Consider the following 25,545-nt stretch of genomic DNA (forward strand, 5'->3'; position numbering starts at 1 on the left):
TGCGTGCTATGACACGCGATGCGCAATTTATGTCGGCATCAATCGCTTTTCAATATTAATCTCAACGACTCGTGTGCATAAACTGTTTCGCGGTGTACGTTTAGCGAAGAGTTACCGCCGTAAGAACGGCGCGCGAGAGTCCGTCGTCGTTTGTCGAGTTTAATCCGCGAGTGGCGGGCGAAACGGCCACCGAGGTAAATATGTCACTTTGTTTAATAGATTCCCTTATCACGGTGGAGCGAGTAAACAGGGGGTCGAGCACCGTTACTCGCGCTCCAACGATACGATTATGACAATCGCCTCACGCGAGATCGTAAATACTTTCCTAAACGCCAGCGGCAAAAACTGCAGCCGCGCGGAAAGCAGCCACGGCTGTTTGCGCGCGGTGAGAAACGGAATTACGGTGCTAAAGAACGCGTCTTTACGCGGAGTGCCGGAGTGCACTCTTCCTCCCTCCCCTCGCCCTTTCGCTCACCGATCTGCGCTCCGACAATGGGTATGCTGCGCGCACCTTCCTCGCTTTTGCCGCGTGGAAAGCGTCTTGTACGTGCTCGTTCGCGATAGCATCGGCAGCGAGACACGCGAACTTGGATTACTTCTTCGAAGCGGCGAAGGAGCGAGGAAAGAGGAAAAAAGGGAGACGAGCGACTCTCCTCTCTCTCTCTCTCTCTCTCTCTCTCCCCCTCTTCGAGACTGGCGCTATTTTCACACAATCGAATTATCATTTTTGCTCCTCGCTTATTGTTAGATCGCGAGGTTGATTGTCGACTAGTGTGACGTCTTGTTTCAAGACTACTCCATGACGCGGAGCGTTAAATTAAAAACGCGGAAACGCGCAGCGCGGTCGCGCGTTAATTTCCTCGGAGCACGGTACACATGCAGCAACGTGTGTACGGCAACGATCAGCCGTGTGTACGGCAACGATATTAGAAAATAGCAAATTACGGAGAGCAACTGCGGATCACCGGGTCGCACAGGCGCGCGCGCGCATGTATGCGATATCAATGAATACAGCTGGTGACTAAATTATCCGGGATAAGTAATTACGGTCGTAAATGCGATTCAGCGGCGGAAGGGTAAACGCTTCAGAACGACACGTGAATTTATGGCGCCATTCGCGCACGTGCGCGGCGCCAGGGCACGGTCTACGCGAAATTTCCACGAGCGCGGAAACTCTCTCTCTCTCTCTCTCTCTCCACCCTCGGCGTGTCCAACGACGCGGTGATTCACGCCGTCGCGTCGTCGCGCTGCGTCTTCTCCCTGGCGTGTGATGTATCGCGCCGCGAGAACGACGTCGACATCAGGTCGAAAATAGTCGTGCATCCCGCAGGATCCTAATCCTTTGATCGCCGACGAATCCTCGGCACGGGAGGGATAATTCCCGACGCGCCGCGCCGTTGTTCTCTGGATTCGACGTTCGAGTATATAACGGGATTTTAGTAGTCTACCACCAGCGCTACCGCCAAGCACACCATCGCCACGCTACCGAGAGAGGATCAGCGAAACGAGTTAGGGGTCGACGGGATCGTATGCTAATTTATGGATATGGTTTAATGGCGATTACGATGGGATCCGATAACATCGAACCCCAGCAATCGTAACGTTGTGACAGTGTCAGTTCCTCTCTCCTCTCTCCTCAGCTCTATCAGCCAGATTGACGTCGTCCTGACACTTCGCTCGTGATTGATACTTTCGTCTGTAGGGCGCATGCCACGTAGGTGCATTTGTGTGCAACCGGTCGGGCTTTCCTTCACGAAATGTCAATCCAGTCAGAACCACGTCGATGTCACTTGACGGGGGAAAAGTAAGGATGATATTTGGACGATTTTAATACTTTATCGACGACATTATAGCACCGATTACTCACATATAATAAATGAGAAAATGAATTGCATACAAATGCGTAAATACTTTTTTGGTTTTTTTTTTAAATAGACAAATTGAATAATTGAACTTGTAACCAACACGAGGAAAATGTTTTATTTGCATTTATAAAAAATATAATAGAAATAATAAAAGTAACATATATCAGTTAAACGTAATCACATCATAGCACGATAATAAAAAATAATACGCAGTAAGACACATATTAAAAAATTAGCCGCAATCAATGTGCGTGGGCGTCGTTTCTCGTGTGCGACGTTTATTTGACGCATTTGTTCCATTCGTGACAAAAAGAAAAAAAAAGGATAATCTTTGATTCTGCATCTGTCGATAAGACGTTAATTAATGTTTGATTAATTTAGACTTTGCTTTAACCTAGTATTAAGGGAGATTTCGCTTAGGTTTGCGTCGGATATCGACGTAGCTCGCATTAAAAACACAAAGAGAGTCACAAAAACGAGAGATAAACACGCGACGCGAAAGAGCGGGCGAAGGTGCCGGTCGAAAACGCAATATTATTAATTCCTTCAAAGAAAAAGCTAAAAAGAGACCCCGCCGTGCATCCCCCATTTGTTTAACGAGCCAGACTCGTATAGAGAAACTCGCCGCCCTCCCACCCCCTCACCCCGGGCTTTTCCACTTTCAGCACGAATTTATGACGATGCTGGCTACCGAGTAGCCGGTACAGTTCCGCCTCTCTGAAATCTCTCCCTCCCTGCCTGCTGCTCCTCTTCGTCCCTCTCGTCTCGCGGCAGCCGCGCCGGCGTTCGGTGCAGGAGCAGAAGCCCATGAATTATTCTCACGGCTCTGCCCGTGGGAAAATACGAGAGTTGCGCCAGTAGGCATCGTAAATGCGACTGCTAATTGCGCTTGCCTACTCCGACGACAACGACGACGACGACGACGACGACGACGACGACGACGACGACGACGACGACGACGACGACGACGACGACGACGACGATCGCTCTCTGGTTGGCTAGCCCTGAATATCACATTCTTTTATTATGACCACCTTCCGTTTACTTCGGAACGCTTTTGTCTCGGATATGGAGTCACTCGCTTTTATTTCACTAGACTTTCTATTGACATTTGAACAGACGCGAGAAGGCAACATTGTTAACTGATTGTAAATCCGCGAATTTCGGAAATTCTGATGTTATCGAAATTTCAATTAAATATAATAATGAAGTTTCAAGATTGTTTTCTGATTGCATTGTGAAACAATGAGTTTAATGACGATACTTTCGCATCACGGTTGAAGAATTCGATTTTGTCGAATCGATTCGTGAACGGTGAATCATTCAACGGTGAATCTGTTGAAAGTGTTCGATTTTGTGAAATTTGTTGTATCTTGTGCCGTGTACGTGAAAACGGACTTCCACCTTTGGCCGTACGCCAGTTTCCTGGGCCCCTCGAAAGCGTTTGTGTCAATTATTAATTGATAGCCGTTTATCTTTCTACAGCACGCGGTAGCGCGAAATCTTGGTGGGCCTAATGCAGCGATTTATCGCGCTGGACGGTGCGAAGGGCCGTGACCCAGATGAGTGTAACAGTTACCTATCCACTGACATTGAATTAATAATCGCGCTTTCGCGTGATAGAGTTGTCCGTGTACGGGCGAAACGCGGGAGGCGGAGAGGCTTTCGGATGCATTTTTAAGGGACTTTACGACAGCGGCGATTGTGAGGTACGGCCGGGAGTATGTTTTCCCCTCCCAACTACTGTCATCGTTACCGCGACCTAAGCGTCGTCGGATCGATGAGGGCTTAACCGTCGCCGGCGCTCGAGCCCAGCTGCTATCGAGAACGTGGTAAGCGTCAATCGCGGGAATATGTGCGTTGCGCGCGTCGATCAACGACGCCCGAGTGCGATAAATTATATTCACGAGGGAGGAGACTCGCGCGGGAATGGGGCGTGTAAAACAATGACGTGCGGTATCCTTAATCAGAGCCGCTTAAACACGCACGCCGGAGGATTTAGGTCGGGCGCTATTAATGAGGTCAATTCGACGTCGATTCAGTTAATTTAAGACTTTTATCGGAGCTACGCGCACAAAGCCGGGGACTGGTTTCGATATAATTAGTCTTCGATCTTCTGTACTCTTCTGAGCTTACCGTTGCCACAGATACAGACGGGATAGATAACTTCTATGTCCTCCCCCTCTCCCCTCTTCCCTCCCATCTGTGGATATAGCTATTTTACTCTTTTCGATACAAAAACGAGATAACAGGCATATAACCGAAACTCATTTCTCCACTTCCCGAGATCTGTAATGATCTTAAAAAAGTTTCCGATACATTTCAGATAAATCGCCCGAGTTTCCTTCCATTTGGAAACGCGAGTAAAAGAAAAAAAAAGCAGCATTAAATAATGATAGCTTTGCTGCATGATCACTACATAGATACGAGATAGAATTGCACTCCCAACTCGCTACCGTAAAAAATTGCGAAACGCGAGTTTCGCTTCCGTGCTCATCGGATAAAGGCGTAGAGATCGTTATGGCTGGTTTAGACAGCGCGGCGCGGCGTGGCGGCGGCGGCGACGGAGGGTTCCTCGCGAAAACGCGCAGCGAAAGAGGATAAGAGTGCTGGAAGACGGCAAGTGCAATTCCATTGGCAAGTGCAGTGCCATCGGCTGGCCGCGCGGTAACGGGTTCTCGCTCCTTCTCTCGCGTGCCTGGCATAATTACCGGTATTATACCTCCGCCGTACATAAGGCACGCCGGTAGTTACCCCGAGTGTCGGATTGCGAGAAGTTTTTGTCGTCGCGGATGAATTGCCAAATTACCCGGGACCCGGGGCTTGTTCTCTGTCGTCCTTTCGCGCGCCAGCTGCCGAGTTGTAGTTTTCAACAATCGTGAGGAAACCGTTTACCCGTGTCCCGCGCGCCGCTTGTAATTTCCGCCCGTGTAGTTATCCCCTCGCAAAGTGGGCCGGAAAATTTAGGATCGTTTAGTAAGATTGAACGAACGAGATTAACTTGTCCGGAGCGGCTAGCTACAATCATTTAATCTGGAATGTTAAAGAGACGAATTTCACTTCAGAATTCAACAGGGGACAGCGAGTAATGTCGGTATTATATTTTTCGATTTGAAGGAGCCTAGCGTTTTAATCAAATTTAATTCGCGGCCGGAAATTTTTTCATATTTTTGATACAAGTTTTCAAAATGTAAAGTCTAAGGATAAGGGCCACTTTTTCCTGCATATATCCACGACGGGAGACTGCGGCGTAGCGAGTGTGAAAGTTCCGTTGCGAAGAGAGACTGGGAATTGCATGGTAATCCCGTAACTTGGAAGGGACAGATGCCGCGTAACTTATCGGGCCGGTAGGAGGTGCATTAAAATCGCCCTTTAGCGTAACGAGCGGGTGCGACTTGCAAATTTCTCGCGGTCGACTTTCTTTCTCGTTTCTCCCGCGGGCTCGTTGCCCCTCCTGGCTTCCTCTCGCGTGTCCGGCATAATTGTCGTACTGCCTTCGAAGTTTCCGTGAAGCACTCCGGAGACCTTTCATCTACTCGGTCACGAAGACTCTCCAAACGCTTAATAATTAAGGGAATAATATTTTTAATTTAAGTTTAATAATGAGAGAAATTGAAGGAAACGATTTTCACCATCTTCGAAATAATCTTATTACTTTCAGTATACAAATATAAGATTCATAGATTTTTATACGGATGCAGAAGCGAAAGGAGAGTACGTACCTTTTTTTTATTTAAAGTTCAGTCAAATCGTAAGATTTGCAATACGCGGAGATCTTATTAATCCGCAATTGCTTTCCCTCGATTCACTTTTTATCGCGGCGCGTCGGCCGCGTCCATTACTCATTCGCAAATTCGACGTTTATTCGCCCGATATCGCGCCGCCGATAAATTCCTCATTCGTAAGCGCATGCAATTTGCATAACTCGATGTCGTTCTTCGTGCGTCGCGCGGAAATAAATTATTGGCTCCGTGTAAATCATCGAAACACGCCCGCGCGTGCGCGCGCGCGGGAGAGAGGAACGAGAGATGACTCAACCCTTGGGAATTTCTTTCTCTCCCTCTCTTCTCCTTCTCTCTTTGGCTCGGCATGCGAGCGTCTTCCGTCAGGCTCATCCTTGCGCACGCATCGTCGATGCAACCGCAAGAACGTGCTTTGGCACACCGAGAAAAATGATTCGATTGTATTGACGAAACTTATATGATTGAGTGTTTCTAGTGAAACCAAGCAGAATTTCTGGTTATTATAACAAGACTCTGGTTATTATAATTGGAACGTTTGATAGATTTTACTATAATCTGGTAATTTTCTACAAGATTTCTGATTCGTCCGTTTTGGAACAGACTTACTAATTTGTTGAATCTAACAGAATTCCTATTAATGCAACAAAACTGTTTTTAATGCAGGAATAACAAAACTGATTAATTCAAATGACTAACAAAAATTAATAATAGATAAATACTAGCCAATAATAGCCAGTATGGGACATTTTTGTTCAATTAATCGGTTCTTTATTAAATTAATCGATTGCAAAGGGTTTTTGCTATAAACGCTAATGACGCATATTACAATAATTATCGCAAACGTTTCGATTCACATTTAGAGTCATATTCAACGCAGAAAATTGATTATGTCTTGTAGCATTGCACAGTAAAAAAAAACAAGTTTTTATTATAATTAAAAAAATAGTTTGGTCGTGCAACTTTTTCTAAATGAATAAAATATTTTAAAAATTAGAGCAACTCAATTATTTCTATTAATACTTTCTTTGAATTAAAAAAATATTAGTTTAAATAATTTGAACAAATAATTTATTTACTTTGAAAAAGGCTAATAACGTTATTACTTGAAATTAAATAAACTTTTATTTTGCTCAGATATTGTCGCTTCAAAAAACCAAATTAACGAAACGATTTCATCAATTTCAACATAATTTTTCTCTGGGTGTGGAATGTAGACGTAACTGCATTCATAACGGATGCTACAGGCCAGTGAAATTTTCGTGAACACGTCATCGAATCGTTACGGTTGTCAGTACGATCAGGAATTTTGAACGGTTATTTGGAAAGTCAAGTATATCAGCGAATGTAACAAATTAAATCTAATTACAGAAAAAAGATTGACTCTAATAAAACAATCTTATCGAATTCAAATGAATCGTTCTTCTAATGTGCCCGAGTATATTCTAGTTCCACGTTCTAATGGAATATAATGGAATATAATCTTTTCATAGAAAATAAATGCATTTTTCGAGAAGGATATGCATTACATTTTAATTAATGTTAAATTTATAATAAATTTTTAACGCTTTTCTCTAATCTTTCCGATATTTTGATAGTTTCGTATCGAGAAAGAAGTGACTGATTTTCCTTTGAGCAAAATAATCTCTCTGATCAGAGTGCATTTCTCATAGCACTAGCAACCCGCTCGAGTTTCCCTTCCTCTTTCCATCCGTTTCCTGCGAAACCGTCGACTTTTATCGGTACGTCGGCGTCGCGCGTCGCGTTTCCATCGGAGTAACAAGTTTCACGGACCAATGGATCTGCAGTCGAAATTAAATTGCACTCCGGGGAGTTGGCGATTACTCACTTTCTGCGCGATACTCCGCGTGCGACCATCGCCTGTCGATAATTGAGTATCGGTTTTGTACGTAATAATAGCGAGAGGGCTTACATAGGAAATGTATAAGTGTGCGCATTTGCGCTCGCGCCTGTATATATGTGTGTGTACAGGTGCATAGTAGGCGCCGAATAATTATGCGTTACAATGCCGACCGCAGTTCTGCAATTTAATATTTTCGGAATGTAAAAAGGAAACCCTACAAGATAATTGATACACGTGTAGTCGGAAGCGAATACATTTTCGATAAATTAAGTTATTTAATCTAATCAAATGCCTTGTTAAAGTTACGGAAAATGATCGTAACTCTTAAGGTTACAGATATTCCGTGATCGATTTCTGTCCGTTTTGAGAAATTTCTCCAAGAAATTTGTAAAGATAATTAAATTCATATTAAATTATATTTTTTCCAAAATGAGATACAGATGGTTTCTTCTACAAACTTGGAAGCACATTAAAAAATTTGTTTTATGTTCCAGCAAATATATCTGTTTCAATTTTAATTAAAAAATATTTCCTAAGCTTAAAAATAAATTATTTAATACCAATTAATATTTATATACAGTAAATCAAGGAAATGATTTGAATAGAAACTTTTTTTCAATATACGTTTATGAATTTTTAGACATTTTAAATCACTTTAAATGGATGATAAAGTGATCTGAATCGAAAGGCCTATAACAGTGCTAAGAAATTATTTTTAGTATCTTGAGAGTTAATTTTACCGAGCGAATTTACGCAGGTATTAATCTCTGCTCTTGATTAAGAATCAAAATTTCAATGGAAATATTGTGCGCGCTTTGTTATTATTATCGATATTCGCGGCTTATTTCGCGGTTTTCGAATAATTTGACGTTTTATACCGGGACTGACAGGAGGATGCGCATCCAGAGCATGAAACGCTTGTTTCCATTTCGCGGCAGATACTGTTGTTGCTTACTCCGCGGGCCGCACTAATGCGATACCTCGTATTCGACGGAATTACAGGGCAATTTCCATCTAGAACAATACACTCTCTTGAATGCGACATTATTGATATTATCGTGCCACGTTTTCTTACAATTCGTAACATAATGTTTATGATGTGACCGGATCGGGATCTTTTTTCTTTACGCCGCAAGCAGCCGAGCGTTAAATTGACCGCGGCGGTAAATTGTACGGTAAGAAGTCCGAGTTTGAATCATCGTTTGAGCATTGGACGAAGAAGAGTTAAAGGATCTGTCGTTTTTGTCCGTAATAATAACATAATCAAAATCGATGCGCCACAACGTTATGAAAAAGGGAGGAGAGACCTGAGAAGCGAACGCATATCGCTGCACGCTGCATCAAATTGTATCACGTTCGTCGATTCAAGAGTAAATCGTATTCTCATCAATCTATCGACTGCCAAATTTATCGTGAATTAATAATTCCGCCCATAAATCTGCGACACGGAACGTGACTTATCGTGACGCGTAATGCATTCTTGAAAGATTAGATTCTCGCGGAATACCGAGTACTCGGTATTCCGCGTACTCGGTACGTGTTTATTGATACTAACAATAAGCTACGAAATATTTCGTAGCGGCTGATAGACGCTCGGCGCAATCTATTGTTTACATTGCGCGGTTACCTTGATGTTTTCGTGCGGCATGACTCGGCTTGCGGCGGATGGGCAGGTTGATGGAGCGAGCTGCGTGACAACGCATTATCCTTCGAGACGCGAGAGCGATAAGGCGCGAGTGTGCAATACGATACATCTCAAACGCGATTATTCCTTAGAAAAATTCCACGGTGATGTTTCATGACTCGTAAACGTTATCGAAGTAGCAATTCGTCGAGACGAATGTATTGATTTTTTTCGGTTATAAATGTAACTCGTTTATTATTTTCGTATTGAAATTTCGGGACAATGCATGCCGGATAGGGTAATTTTTAAGTAGTAAACAGACATACTTCATTTACGAACTGTAAAGCCTGAAGAAAGTACGAGGTTTCTCGCGGGCGTTTTTGAGATAAATCTTTCTTAATTCAGAATCGCGTAATTAAAAATTCATCAGTCATCAAGGAAACGAATATCGAAATTTTTAAGGTCGTAACAAGTGATTTTCGATGCTACCGATATCTTCATCGTGGAATTCGACTTGAAATTTACAACATTTCGTACGTTCGCCACAGGGTAAGCCAACTATCGATTCGGAAATAAATTGGATTGGAACAAAAGTTCGTCGCGTTTTTTAAGTGACATTTAAATACATTTTTCGAAAGATTTTTACATAGATTTATTCAACTACGTGCGTGCCACTATAAACTTCTGTTCCAGCCCAGTACATCATGCACTTCAAGATTCGTTCATCTCGATTATTATTATTTTTTTTCCCGTCGATTCTCCGACTTTTAGGACTTTATTTTCCGCGAACGTCGAGTGCGCCGCCGATCGCACGTAAGAACGTAAGCACTTCGCCGCGAGGGCTTTTGTCTCGTCGGCTCTTTGTTTCCCGTCGACGGGTGTCTCCTCGGCGGGTCAATGAATCGGTCTGCGCGCCGCGACGACGCCCGCCCGTGGAAATGCGTTTCGTTCGATGCTTCGGGAACGTGGCGGCATTGTTCGACAGTTTGCGACTTCGTGCCGACGTCGGGTTGGTCGCTCCCGCTATCGCGTATCCGCGCGCATGTGTATGCATGTATGTGCGTTACATAAAATTGTCACTGAAATGCCGAATCTTTTCCAACATATACTTCTATCTTATTTCCTAAGTTTCTGGAGCTATAGAGAGGAATCATTTTGATTTCAAAAATACTCTTAAATTCTTTTTGTAATTAATTTTTACAATTGGGAAGTGTAGGATTGGAAAATTATTGATCTTTAAATTGTCACTGAAATGTTTTCTAACACATTTCATACTCCTATCTTGTTTTCCGAATTTCTAAAGCTATGAAAAGGAATAATTTTGGTTGCAAAAACACTCTTAAATTTTTTAATAATTTATTTTTGTAGTTGGGAGCGGTATAGGATTGGAAATTTATATTTAACCATTTAGCTGATTAATAATTAACTGATATTTTCAAGTGATATTTATTATATCAATATTTTTTTGTAACCTTTTAACTTTCATAGCTATTTTATTCCATTTTGAAACGTTTTTCTTTTAAATGGATCCGAAACGCTGTTTATTCGTATACTTATTATTCGTTTCAAATTGGCATACTCGAGCCGAATAACTAAAATTCTATTTCAAAAGGTCAATCGAAATTAAACGGAGAATGGAAATTTGCCGTTTGCATTTATAACTTTGAATTTCTAAAAGTTGCCACCTGCTCAGGACGTGCGTGTGCGTGTGCGTGCGTCAATAGGCGCGTTTGCATGCGGACGCTCATACTCGCGTGGAATTCGTCCGGCGCGGCTCGGTTCGTCGGACATTGACGTAATCGTGCCCCAGTTGCACCGCTCGCTATTACGCAAACGTGTTGTTGTCGAAACGCGACCACGTCTGCCTCTTTCTCTCTCTCGTGCCTCGAGAAGGCGCGCGAAGAAATGGATTCCGACGTCGTCCCTTCTCGCGAATCTTGCCCCAATTACGTTGCGATCTTTTCTTCAATATTTATATATTGATTACCATCATGTGTGTCAACGTAATCTCCGTCGTATTATTGTCTTCTCTTGTTGAGTAGCTTATCTCTGATACGCATCGCCTTCCAATAAACGTTAATACGAAAATATGAAGAAACAAACAGCGAGAGGATGACTTTGGTTTTAGATCGTAGTTGAGAGATAAAAGCGAGTTTGAAGCTTATCTAGAAGCTAGACGCAGAGATAGAAAATGACTCGGGAGTGCGTTGAAAACAACTCGAACACGAAATCTCTCGCGCATTCTAGGATCAGTGCGCCTCGCCGCGCCGCGATCCGTCAACTCGCGAGATGGATCCCATCGAAATTGTTCGGGCATTTTTTTCTCTCTAACCATTTTTTCTCTTTTCTGTCGTTTCAGGAGGTGACCGTGCCACTCAAGCCACTGACGGCGATCGCGCAGACCCCGCGGAAGGAGCACGAGTCCAAGTTCACCTTCATCCCTCATTTGGCGAAGGTAAGAATCGATCGATCTACCCACTCACCGTCGTAACTGGCTCTTACGTCTCGCCGATCAAAATGGCAAACGGGGAATCGAGAGTAATCACTGCGCTGCTTGAAAAAGCTTTGACATTTGCCAAAGCGAACGCTTTAATCCCTCCGTTAACAGCTGCGTACCATTTCAGAGAGAAAGAGAGACAGAGAGGACTTCCAACTTGGCGCGAAAGAGATTTTTTTTTCTGCACCCGATCTATTATTGCGTTTCTCACTCGTGATTTTTTTTTTTTTTTATTCAAAGTACGTAACAAGACGGATGGCGCACACGCGATGAAAAACGAAAGAATGCGAAATGCTCTTAGCACGGTGAAGAGAGCTGATGCTCTTAAAAGATATAAATATAAATAACTTTTTATTCGGTATCGAAGTGAAAGGTTCGCGCTTTTCGCACGCGGCAGGGAAAGTGTTGAAGTTTATCGATCGTGTTATCGAAATTCATGCGAAGCGAAGAGCCACGCGTTGTATGTGTCACGGGTATAACGTTTCAATCAAAATAGCGTGAACGTGAACTTCGTTGTCGAAATGCGTGCATATTTTTGGGAAAAGCGAGAGGGACGGGCGCGGAACGGACGCGTGAGATTGACTTCACGCCTGTCTTTCTGTCTCTCTCTCTCTCTCTCTCTCTTTCGTGAGCGTGATAACTCACAAGCGTGATATCGATCGCGGCAACATTTCGGATCGTTCGTGCCACTTGGCACGATGTCAAGCGTCTCTCGCTCTGCGTGCCAGTGTGCGGTGTATGTGTGCGTGCAGTGTATTCCGGTGCGCACCGGTGCATACACGCGTACGTGAAGGCGAGTGGGTTTTGTCGTGGATGAGACGAGGCGAGAGAGGCATATCGTGTAATGTCTTATTTGCGAGAATTAGCATTTTACGAGTCACGATGACTCGAATCCCAATCTCGCAACGATAATGCAGAGATTCGCGACAATCGTACGCGCGGTGCACGTAGCAGAATCCATACGCTGCACACACACACACACACACACACACACACATACTGCACGTGCATTATTGACGCTGCGAATGGTCATTGCCGGAATGATTTTCGTGTTACGTTTAATTACTTGTTGGTATGTATTGTTATTTCGCAATTAGCGCATTATTTGCATTTCTAATGGCGCGTTCGTTATTCTCCGGCGGTTGAAATTATTGGCGTTGACGGTTGCGGAGACGTTTAGCTGATCGTCTAATTGAGCGTTTAATTGATCGGAATTCGCATTCGGTTACCGTTGTTGAAACACAATTTTGACGGGGCGGAACATTTGATACCTGCGGGCGAGTAATTCTGGAGCAATAATGTCGGGGCCGGGTGGGAAATGTCTCGGATCGCATTAATTCTAGCTAGGTCCCGTGCTACTTGGCAACGTATCAAGCGTTCGCTGCTCTCAAAAGCTGCAACGAGCGCGGCCATAACGCGCGCCGACACGGCGCAGGGTGTGGGGACGAAGGTTAGACAGGGTCGTCCGACGTCGAGTGAAGGAGAGAGAGAGAGAGAGAAAGAGAGAGAGAGAGAGAGAGAGAGAGAAAGACAGAAAGACGGAGAGCGGACCGTAAGAGCGCCGGTTTAATTCGGGGTACGCTCTTCTTGAAGCGCGTGGCGTGTCTCTTTTGCGGTGACACTCATCCGACGCAAAAACCTCGTCGCTTGACCACGCTCCGCGAAAAACGGTGTTATTTTGTAAATAAAACTGCGGACGAAACTAATACGTCCGTCCACTCCTTTTAGCCTCACGTTTTTGTCGTTCTTGATAAAAGCCTTATCGCGATGACATTGATAAATAAAGTGGATTCTTTTACCTTCTCGAGATGGAAATGTGTAATTTTATATCTAAAAGACTTGCAAAGAAAATAAGTGAATTTATTTTTAATGAATGAAAGAATGGCGGAATTCTCTTGATAAAATAATGTTTTATCTTATTGTCAAATGTGGAAAATTTGTATTTGATTAAGGCTGCATCGGACATGCAGTTTCTGCAAAGTAAATAAAATTTGGAAGTGTGTTTAAATTAACACTTCAAATAAACTCTGTACATACAAAAGTTGTGTGAATAAAATTAGATTTTTATTTAACATTTTTATAGTTTATTTACTTTATTTGTTAATAAAAATTAAATTATTTTTTACACCGTTAAGAAAAAGCTCATTTTTTTTGTATAAAGTACTTGAAGTATTCAATTTGATTTATACAAAATTTTATTGTGATTGTTTAGTAAATAGATTGTGCTTTTACAGAACTAATCTCTGCATCGCAGCGAAGTTTTACGTAAATCATTTTGAATTTTTAAAGTATTGTACTTAAATGAAAAAATCCAGATGTTTTTATTATTTTATAATTAATTATACTTTTATTAATGTACATGTCTACTTCTTACATTGAAATAACTTTTTCTTTAGATCACCGTCAAATTTTTTCTACTATCAAACGCAATATAAGATAATGTTATATTTCATAATTTACTTAATGTTTTGAGGAATGTTTTATACATCCTTAAATGCATCATCACGAGTTAAATTAAAGTTTATTTGATGCTACGATTTACGTCTTCTCAACATTTACAATAATAATGAAAATTACAATAATAAAAATAGGGAATCGTTAAATAGTTTGTGAAAACAGGTAAGAAAGTGACTTATTCATAAAACTAAAGATACAAAAAGTGCATTTTTAAAAATACCAAAGGCAATTGCATATTAAATGAATATCGGACAACACAGTAAAAGGGAAGAAAAAGGAAACGAAAGAGAGGAAAGACAAGTGGAAAGATAAAGGGATTCGATTTACTGCCGAAAGGTTTAATGGTTGTGTAAAAGTTAGATAGTTTTCAATTGAGTTAGCTTCTGAATTATACGCGTTATTTATCAATCGATCAGCTCTCTGAAAGTTTTTTTTACGAAACTTTCACCGGCTTCGCTTGCCGTTTATCACGCGCTGCAACCGATTTACAATGTCTGGTAGGACTTCGCTGCATGATATTTGCTACCCTGCACGCCGCAGGAGACTGCATTGCGTATTATAAATTCGTTCGCCCCTCTTCTCCCGTCCCGGCGACGGGACTGCGGAACGTTCGGCGTAGAGCCGGGGAAAAAGTGCACGCGATAAAAGAGGAAGAAGGAAAGAGGAGAGACCCGGCGAAAAAGATCGGCCTCGTAAAAGTGGATTAATTCGGACCGCCGCCGTATATGCGGCACGTACACCTTCCCGCCCGGGGATTCTTTTTGCGTGCGCGAGTAAATTGTAATAACGGCCGAATGCAAAATCGCTACCGGCGTTTTCTCCGCTCAAACGTCGCGAGAATTACTCGTGGACTTAACCGGGAATGAAATAGAGCGGGCGCGTTCGCGTTCGCGAAAATTGCGTAGCGCCCGGCGGAATCCGCGTACGTGGTGGTCGGTACTTCGCGCTCTCGCAGATGAAAGGAATCGTTACGCGGTACAATGCGCGGCTTTTTGTAGACGGTATAATTACCGTTTAGCGGCTAACTTAAGCAGGTGCGTGCGCTTTGTATTATAATTTTGGGCGAGAAGTATGGAAATTCATGGTCTAATCCTCCGTCGCGTACACGGAATGAACAATTTTATCGTAGCACCTAAAAATTTAGCTAGATGCAGATCAGAAAATAATTTTCATGTTTATGAACTATTAAAATTATTATTTAAGTCATTCGCGTGACGATGCTGCTGCAAAACGTTTCGACGTTTTAGCAACTAATTTAAACTTTTTGACGGTTAAACATAATTATTTTCAGTAAAATTGTTCTCTCCTTGTAAAGTAGGAATAATTGTTAATTAAACTGACTGAATTAAATATTTCGTGCAGTTTAGATTGATGACAACTGCCTACCTCAAATCGAACGGCAGCGACAATAATTTCTTTTACAAGAGCATCGCCGTTAATCCGACTTTTTTCTGCGGACACTGCGGTCCGTGCGCTGCGCGGCCGCTAGTTGGTTGCTCCGCGTGAGGTTTCGCGGGAGTACCGCCGGGACTGAGATGTTATTTCATTCGCGATTACAAGAATGCGCGTAAAGGGCCGCCAAACCGCGCGATAAATTTCTATTATGCCGGGGGAGAAGGGTCTGGCCCGGGTATCAAGGGAGACGCAGGGACGCGTTGTAAATTACTCTATGCGGAAACGAGAGAAGCGAGGAGACAAAGTACACTCTCGCGGTTCCCTTTACAAATTTTCCCAGATCCGTTTAATTTCCCGCTGTTGTTTTCACGAACTTTCCTCCTTTCGCTCCCCCTTTGCAACGTTAAATCCTTACCGACGTTATTTGACAAACTATGTGTAAACTATGCCCGAGTTATTTGCCGTATGCCATTTTGTAGAAGCGAATATAATTCTCGGCAGGTGTTTGTGCGCACGACGACGACGACGTCTCTCGTGCTGGTACTTGACGCGCTAGTTCCTAACGGTAAATTAGATTCTGCAAAAAGGGACCGACCAAGCTCGTGTGATCAGTCCCTTCCGGCAGATTGTGATAGCAGAAGCTAATTGTCCTGAGTAAACACGAGTTTTTAATTCTATTTTGTTGTTGTTGTTGCTGTTACAGTTGACGGAAGTCCCACCAGAGCCCGCAAAGCCTCGTGAGTACTTAAAGCTTTCTTTATCTCTTATACTTTCTACAAAACTCTGCATGCCACGTTGGATAAGCTGCGAATGTGTGTGTGAGAGAGCGTTACGCGTGCGGCAAGTTTTCTTTTGATTGTAATTCCTTCGAGTATTTATAGCGAGAGAAGAAAAAAAGAAGTAATCTCTTTCGTGCGTTACGCAAGCGTGCCACGAATCATTTATATCCGCGTAATTGGTATGCAGTTTCTCGCGCACGCTTATTTTCATATACGGGATCACTTGTTATGTACGGGATTATTTAATGATTATTATATCATGCTTTTTTTTGTGTCAAAATTGGACGCGCGACGGGGAGCCCTCGCGCGTCGTTGCCGCACGCTCGCTGCATTTTCACGAGGTTGAAGTTTTATTAATGTCGGCCGCTGAACGCGCCGCTGTCAACTTTCGAGCCAGGCGTGTACCGGCGTTTACCGCAATTTTTCGCGATAAAACACACGTTGTGTCGGAATACAGAATATAGGATCACCGATGGACATAATTTCCGGAAACTGTCCGCTACATTCGCCGGCGATTAAAACGCGACGCTGCTGCGTGCATTGCATTGCACGAAACGACATTTTAAAGTCGTGCGCGCGGTCGAATGGATATTAATCGACGGATCCGTAATTCGCGCGTGTAGTATCGATATGTGGAATTCACGGGTCGATGCGACAGTTTTGTGCGCGCGCGCGCGCGTGTGTTATGTATGTATGTATATGTATATATATATATATATATATATATATATTTGTTTAACAAGTTTTCATAAAAACAAGGGAAAAAGAAGAGAGAAAAACGGAGGTGGGAGGGAGCATTCGCTGCGGCGGGTAGCGTGTAAAACCTGTGGATTCCGCGCAAAATCCCGCCGATCGTCGATTTTGCGGTTGCGATTTCATGAATCAGCGATACGACCCCTGGCATTCGTTCATTTAGCCGTTTAAGCGCGCGAAATACGCGTTATTTATTCGCTCGTGCGATCCTCGTGCGACTCATTATTTACCGCGGTTACGCAGGCCATTTTCACGCGGAACGACTCGTGCTCTGGTTTAATCTCGCTATCAGTTTCTTGTGGCGTTTATATCGCTGTGAATCCTCCATAGCCTTTAAACTTAAACCTCAAACACTTCGGAATAATTTATGATTTTATTACGAGTGGCTAAGTGAAAATTAATTCAACCTGCAATTTTTACCGTCTCATTATTATTGAAACGAAAATTGGCATTTGGCGAACATGGGATACTCAAACGTTAGAATTCGTTGTCGCGTTACAAGAAATAATTTTTCGCGCAAACGATTGTAATAAGGAATAACGGAATTTCACGGAAATACACGCCCTCCTCGCGTCCGTTGTGTGCGTTAAAAGTGCAACCACGACGGCTTGAAAGCGTAATATTCGCGTTGGAGGCATTTAAATATTTGACATCTCCTCGCGAGAGTACCGCAGAGCGCACCGGAAGCTTTTCATAGCGTAATATTTTTATATATGTTAAATTCAACCTTCTTCTCGACGTTACGCGGAGACCCAGGAGGTACGTTTTACTATTAAAAGTAATTTAACACTTTGCGTTAATAGCCGCATTAATATTAATGTTAATGCCATGATTTACCAACCTGATGTTTCGTTAAACGAGCGGTATGTTTATGCAGGAATTAATTACAGGTCCCGGTAAGAGAGAGCTGTATTCATTACAGTAGATAATAAATAGCGAAACAGGCTCGATCAAACCTGTTAATTAGCGTGCGAAATCGATTTTCGTGATTAATTTTCTGGACGGGGGGGGAGGGGGGACAGAAATCTTCAGGAGGATCTACGTTCACTTTGGTCAAATGAGCACGTAAGTCGTGAGAAAAATCTGTGAATTCGTTGATATTCCGACATTTCTAAGCGACGGCGGAAAGGGTTACTGTTTCATGAATTAACCATTTCTCCCTTCCCGTCGTTTCCCCGCCCGATGAATGCTCGAATGCCAGTGGCCACTTTACAACGACTATTATCGGGGTTACAACCGCTCCTCGTCAACAATCGGGAGTCGGGACGAATTTGCTTCTCGTTGGGTAAATTTGAACTAGTCCTCTCCGCGATAAGCCTATTTCGCGCCCTTTACACGATTGCATTGTGCGAAAATCGCGTAACTCATTGAACAAAGCTGCTTTGAATAAAGGAGCGGCGAGGCGATTCTTGAAAGAAAAAGGATAGGTCGACGTCGAACGAATCTTTTTTATTAAATTTTTATTGCTGTACGTTTTTCTTTATAAGTAGGAAATGTACATAAAAAAAGTATAAAAGGTATTTTGTACATGGAATATTTTTTGAAATTTATTTTAGGAAGTAAACATTAATTGGCAATTTATTAACGAACAGGATACATTGTATGTAATATGTACTTATTGTTAATAAATTGTCAATTAAGAATAAAAATATAGTTTTTAAAAATATCCTTTATACGTATGCTTTTTATTCGCTGTATAAATTGAAAAGTGTAATGTATAAATGATAATATAATAAAAATATAGTAGAAATAGTAATAATAAAAAATTATTTTTGTATTTGAAAAATACAGGAAATGTAAACAAGATATACTAGTGATCGTATAATTATGGTAACGACAGAGATTAATGGTCGCGCATTTTATAAAATCGATTGATAAAAATTACCATCACTGAATAGTATGAATGGCAAGTTGCTTTTAAAAAAGTTGGAGAACCGGTAGAATTTTTCATAAATAACGACGTTTTAATTATCTCGTATTTTGCATGTGCGGCCTGCATTTTACAAGCGTTTTGCGCGCAATTGCATTAAACGAGTGACGTTTCTCCGTAATCATGATGTAGTGGATGAGAGCTGGAAATTGTTGGGTGACGCAGATCTTCTGGAAAGGGACAAGAATATATCTAAACGTACACCCACGTTTCTTCTTTCCTCATCGGAATTTCGCGGAACGGCATCGTATATACGGCGCGGCGCGGCGCGGTTACGACTTATCAATTTATTTCTCTCTAGAATCACGAAGGTCGACAGTTTCCCGTTAACGAGGTCCGGTATATCTTCCGTGAACTGCAACAGGATCCGCCGAGGAATCCATTCGTGCGAATTTCTCTCTAAGAGGGAGTGAGAGAGAAAGAGGAAATCGGAAAAGGTCGCATTCTACGAAAATTCGATTTGGCGCAAGATATACCCGGAGGAAAAATCGGAAGTAGACTCGTAATCATTTCACCCAGTCCTCGTTATGCCGAACGTCGACGTGGTATAACGAGAAACGGGGAAATTTTCCACGTAGAAAATGGGTAGTTTTGTATAAGTTTCACGGAGACGAGGAGAACACCGCTTGCGACTTTACGTCTACAAATCCGACACCATACGAACTTTGGTTGGATCTTCGCGTTTGAACTCGTTGTAGAGGCGACGATGTGAGTTTCGATCGGGTCTGTACCTCGACGCTCCATTGAGCAAATTAATGAGGACCGCGCGCGACATTATTGAGCCACGCAGGCGCGCACGTGTAACATCGTCGGCACGTAATACCGTTGTAATATCGTGATCTGCGAATTCGCTCGATGAACACTATTAACGCATCGCAGATTACGCGACGTTATATCAAAATCCGATTTTATTACATTACGACTAAACCACAATTATCGATTGACAGGTTTTTCGGTCAATTTGATCTTCGATTCTTTTCGGTTTTTCTTCGTTATATGCATTTTATTTATTGTAGAACTTATCGAAACACGGGGGTTGATTTAAATTTGATTTTAACATATCTGGAATCCTCGCGATCTATTATCGAGAGTAGTCTAAATTTAGAATTCGCGTTTGGAGTTTACCTTCACTTCAGCCAGAGTTCGTTTTATTATCAATTAGTTTCGCGCTTTCGGGTCTCGGAACTAGTTCACCGCGGAAACTCGGCGGAGGGGGAGGTGAGAATTCCCAAAGGGCCGCAGTTATATTCAAGCACTTCGTGGAAAAATCCTGATACTCCCTTAAATAACTAACTAACAAGGAGCCGTTAGGCGGAGGACTTAATTCCGCGAAGCGTATCGCCGGTTGATTAGCGTGTGCGAGAGACGAAGGAGTCGAGGTTGTGTCGAGCTGATTAAGAGAGAGCTGAGGGAAACGCGTTTAACATCGGAATCCCGACACGCGTGCTATACCCACGCCCACGCCCACGACGGATGCACGATGCAGTCGTCTACCTGCGCACGCGTGCCCACGCGATCGAGTTATAAACCCATATTCACCTCTACTACGGAGGGTGGCGCCGGTCATCACGTCGGCGTTAATGAGCGAAGGCGCGATCGCGTGACCGAAGACCTTTGATGAACCTTGGGCCGTAGACGCCGGGGATGAATGAGGAATGAACGATTCGGCACAATCGTTCATCCCTTATTCACCCCGACGATCAAGCGACTCGACAATCGACGGCAATCGTGAAAGTTTTCTTTTCTGCTGGGAGTTCGTGATATTCTGCAGTCGGGCACTAATGTGACTAGTAAAGTTTCGTACCGAGGTGTCTGAAATATTTAGGAACTCGAACTCTTCCACACATTCCTGAATCCGGAGAAATCAAAATTGAACGTGTCTTACAGTTTGTTTAAAATAAAAAAAAAATATATATATACCTATTAATTGTAATAAATTATAATAAATATTTTATATTGTGCTTTATGCAAAAGAATAGACATGTGGCGTATTACACAATTCTGGCTATGTCGTGATATAAAATAGAGTTAAGAGTAGAAAAATAAAATTACCAAGACGTGTGCGAAGTTTTTCTCTTTTCCAAAAATTTGTGATTTTAAAATTGAAATTCTTCGTTGTCGGATATCGCTCTTGTTTCAGGTTCCTAAACTCTCATGATGGGAAGAACAGCGTAAAAAGAGTTTCACATTGATTTTTAGTGGAATAGTTTGAAACGATTTGAAGTGGAAACGCCTTGGAAGCGATATCGACGAATATATACGCGCGAGTCATTTTGCGACGAACGTCTGCGAACGATCGCGCTTTCTCGACGAATAACGCGCGAAACGGGCGGAACGGGTTTGCGATGAATTATTACGTGCTTCGCAAAGTCATCGTGGAGTTCAAGAACGCACGTCGATCAATGTTCCGCTGCCGCAAGCGACCTAGTGAAGAGGTTCGGTTTCCGGTTCCCAGGAACTCACGCGCCCGAGGAACTTTTGACGTAACCGACCACATCCTTGATCTTTATGGACCCATGTTACGGTTCTTCACAGAGATCATCTTTTCTCGCTCGTTTCTCTGTCGTCTTTCCTTTTCTCCCAATTTTCTTTTTTTCTGTCACATACTTTTATCTCTCTCTCTTTCTCTTTTCCTTTTTTCGCAGCTCTCGTTGCCTCTTCGCGCATTTCCCTCGTCATCCGCGAAACTCTCTTTCGCCCTTTGCGATTTTGTCTTCTTCCTCGCCTCTGTCTTTCTCACTTCCTGGTCTACCGCGCCGCCACCACCACCCTCCGCTCTCCCGTTCTACCTCACTCTCCCGCTCCCGCCGTCCGCGATACGTCGAGTAGGATGAGCAAGGGCGACGAGATGAGGAGGTTGGTTGGTTTCCATGGAGACCAACCAGCTTGCACTGGCATCTCCCGGTTGAACCGCCGCCGTCTATCGCGCCGCGCCGCGTCGCGCTCTCGCCCGTCTCGCGAACCGACGCGCGGGACGACACGACGGTAACCGGCAAAACCGAATCGTACACGCGGAATCCGGCTCTTCTGAATTTCATCAGGCACCGTCATCGGAGAGAGGACGGCGTCTGTCTATTTTCGAGCGGCAGTTATTCCTCAATCTCCCCGCCCTGCCCCGTCGCGTCGGGGAGCAGCGCTTTCGTGGTCAGGGATCGGTTAAACGGATGGGGAAAATGTTTTGGATAGATATATCGAGAGACACGCGAATATATGGGAAGATGTATGTATAAAATTTCTGCTATTTTCGTCCTCTCTCTCTCGTTGGCGCGCTACGTCTCAAATTTATCGCCGCTTCTCGCTGGAATGGATGGTTACGAGGTTATTATTCAGTTGTGATACGAAATTATCACTCGGGTGTGGATAATGTAAAGCCCACTTTGGACGATCTATTAAATTGCAATTCTATTTATATTACATGCTGTGTAATCTCTGAAAAACGTTTGGATGATTAGCGGGCGCTTGTGCTTTGCGCGAGGGAGAGAGAAATTGATTGATTAAGCGTTTATTACAGTTATAGAGTAAGTCCTCTAAGAACAAATGTAGAACAAGAACAGTACAGAGACTATAACAACGATAACGAGTAGTATAAAATAAAACGGAAAAGAATTACAACGAAACAAAAGTTAGAACATAAATAAACTTGAGAGAAAAGAAAAATTATGTACGCGAATGAAGAAATGAGATGTAATGATGAAAATAATACAATGTAGTTGTAATGAAATAAGAACAAATTGAAATTGCTTGAGTGCTGAAAAGAGAAAGAGAATCGAAGAATGAAGAGAGAGAGGGAGAGACATGCATATATAACAGAATAGCACACGTATCGCGGCTATACATAATTCTATCTTGAATTCTAACGGGATTACAGATTATTCGAAGCGAGGATATCATTATCTGGGTATCGGATGATAAGATAAGAATGCTATTTGTTTCGATGTTCGTAATCTGTTTTTTGCTTTCTAGTTATTATTAATTTTTTGTAATCGCTCGTAATGCAATTGATAAGTTCGATATAATGCTCTGCGATATAATTTTCCGATTAACATTTCAAATTACTTGAAGCAATTCCAAGCGAATTATGTTTTTAATTATTTTTATAAAACATCTACCGCGATTAATGTAAATTATATCGCCACAGCTTGCATTAATAATATTAAAATGAGGGCAAAGTGCTTATTGACGTATTTGTTGATTAATTCAGGCGGCAAAGGGTTCTCGCAATTTAGTCGCTATCGAGCTTTATTTCGCTTCGAGGAAGCGGTGCCAGTCGGGTTCGCTCTTTATAGACTCGTCCGCCGGATAATCGTAATAATTATCCGACGGACGAGAGAGAGAGAGAGATGCGTCGCGTCGCGTTGCGTCGCGTCGCGTCGCGTCGCGTCGCGTCGCGTCGCTTCGCTTCGCTTCGCGACGACTACCGCGACACGAGGAATTTCAGGCTTGCGGCAGTAACTCCACCACCACCACCACCGTCACCACCACCGCGGTGCAATTCCCGTGACATTAATTATTGAAATCGCCGTCGGCGTCCCATCCAACCATCTCTCCGACCCCCGTCTCCTCCCCGCCGCGCCGCTGCAATCGCCTCGGCCGCGATCTCGAACTTCTCTCGAGCGTTTCCTCTTCCACCGAGCTGCTCCGGCTTATCCTCCGCTAACCGACAGCCCCGCCGTTTTACCCCACTCCACTCAGCCTCGTTTTCTAGTTCGGAGGAAGTCCCTTGGGTTAACTTCGCCGAGGAGCAGCCTAGAGACTGCACCCGCTTAATATTCAATCGCCCTGACTACGGTCTCTCGCCCTCGCGCTCGCTCGCTCTCGCGAGCGCCCGAGACGCTCGCGGACCAACCAACATGAATTGGAACGCCCGTGCCCGAGAGAGAGAGAAAGAGAAGATGGAAAGTGTCCAACAGATTTTATTTGTAATGAGATAGGATGTGTCGTAACTTTTATTACGGCGCATACTTTTTTTTATTACGGCGCGTTTTCCATCTTCGTAATCGCGTCGGGCGTGCTCGCTCGAATGTAGAATGATAGAAGACCGGACGGTAAGAAGTTCCGATAGGATTCACATTTCCCTTCTTGCGCAATCTTCACTTTTCACTTTTTTTTGGCCTCGCCGCGCAGCCCGGGCGTTCACGAGTGGCTTTAATTCATTACGTGACAAGCTAATATCATCCATCAACCGTGGCGACTTTGAAATATCGTTAGACGGTCTGACCCCACGCGAGGGGAGAATCTACCGCACAGTTTCGTGTTAGGCGCCTCTCTCTCTCTCTCTCTCTCTCTCTCTCTCTCTCTCTCTGCTAAACGGTATCTGCGATCTCGCGTAGTGCTCGTTATCGTTCCGTTTCAACTGGTCTTAACGTCGCGTTGTTTTCCTTTCCCGCTGCGATGGAAATTTTGCGGCGGCGGCAGAAAGAGACCGAGACCCGGCGTCGTCGTGTGTATGCGTTTTAAATCAATATTTTGGATAGCTCACAGAGCGCGTCGCGATTCGAATTTCCGGGTGGAAAAACGTTGATTGGCCTACGGGGGAGGGGAAATACGGTGGAAAATATACGGCACGAGTGCCGCGCCGCGCGTATATTCTTTGTCGGACCGGATCTGCGACGGGAAATGGTATCGTTCGCGTTGTCGAAATCGCTGCTTGTCGAAATTAGATTTCGACGTAGTTCGCGATAGAATTCAAGATGAAACGAGCTTTGTGGATGGCGCGTCGCGTTTGAGACGGCAATTAAAGAGACAACTGAATGAAGAAGATGTGTCATGTTCTTGCGAAGTTGAATTATGGGTGTAACTGAAAATCATTAGTCTTCATTAAAATCTTATATACTATATACATATATTTTAACTTATATATATACGTATGCATGTATCATCAATCTAATGATAATATATAGATATGATAGAGTTGAATTAATGTTCTTATCAGATCAAACTAACATGATCATTCACTACTACTTCTAACCTAATCTCAACATAATATATTATCTCTCTTGCCACATTAATTTTAATCATATATATATATATATATATATATAAAACCTAAAATTGTTTGAGATATTAAAAATTTCATAAACGTAAATGAATTCTTAATTGTTGACTATACACTGGGAGAAAAGAAATGATTGCAGTTATCATAACTATAACTTATAATCATTAGTGGTACCAACTATATAATTGCTTTAACAAAGCAAATTATAGTTATCATTATTATGTAAATAGCAAATGTTAAAAAATAGTTACATTCAGTATGATTGTGATTGCATTTAATACATGGAAATGATTATTTTATTTTCATCGTTTATATCTTTATATTTTACTTTATATTTCAGATTAATTTTGTTGTCGACGCTTACTGTCCTCCTCTTGCTTACATTAGCAATGAGTCGCCGGATGCTTATAAACAAAGCGAGACGCTTCATCTCGGTAGCATTCCTCTGTATCTCGAAATTGTATCTTATACTTATCCATTTTCTCTCTGTGGGTATATTGCAGAAATAAATTTATTATTATGCTATTTTATTATGAATGCGGCGTAGTTGAATTCAAGTTAGAAGTTGAATAAAATATTTTAATCAATAATAGTAATAATATATGTAGTTATTATTATTATTAATATTAATAAACATTTTTTTTAC

At 42.8% G+C, this 25,545-nt stretch overlaps 1 protein-coding gene across 8 annotated transcripts in view; it reads left to right on the forward strand.

Annotated features, from left to right (window-relative positions):
• Positions 1 to 25,545, forward strand: part of LOC105195245 (AF4/FMR2 family member lilli) — a 268,074-nt gene that overhangs the window by 177,235 nt on the left and 65,294 nt on the right. For all 8 annotated transcript variants that reach the window (XM_026131040.2, XM_026131042.2, XM_026131041.2 and 5 more), the window contains 2 exons: positions 11,453 to 11,548; positions 16,146 to 16,179. In XM_026131040.2, coding sequence (XP_025986825.1) covers positions 11,453 to 11,548; positions 16,146 to 16,179 — 130 coding nt within the window. The remainder of the gene's footprint in view (positions 1 to 11,452; positions 11,549 to 16,145; positions 16,180 to 25,545) is intronic.

This window comes from Solenopsis invicta, chromosome 5 (assembly GCF_016802725.1).
Source record: "Solenopsis invicta isolate M01_SB chromosome 5, UNIL_Sinv_3.0, whole genome shotgun sequence".
In the NCBI taxonomy this organism is placed as follows: Eukaryota; Metazoa; Arthropoda; class Insecta; order Hymenoptera; family Formicidae; genus Solenopsis; species Solenopsis invicta.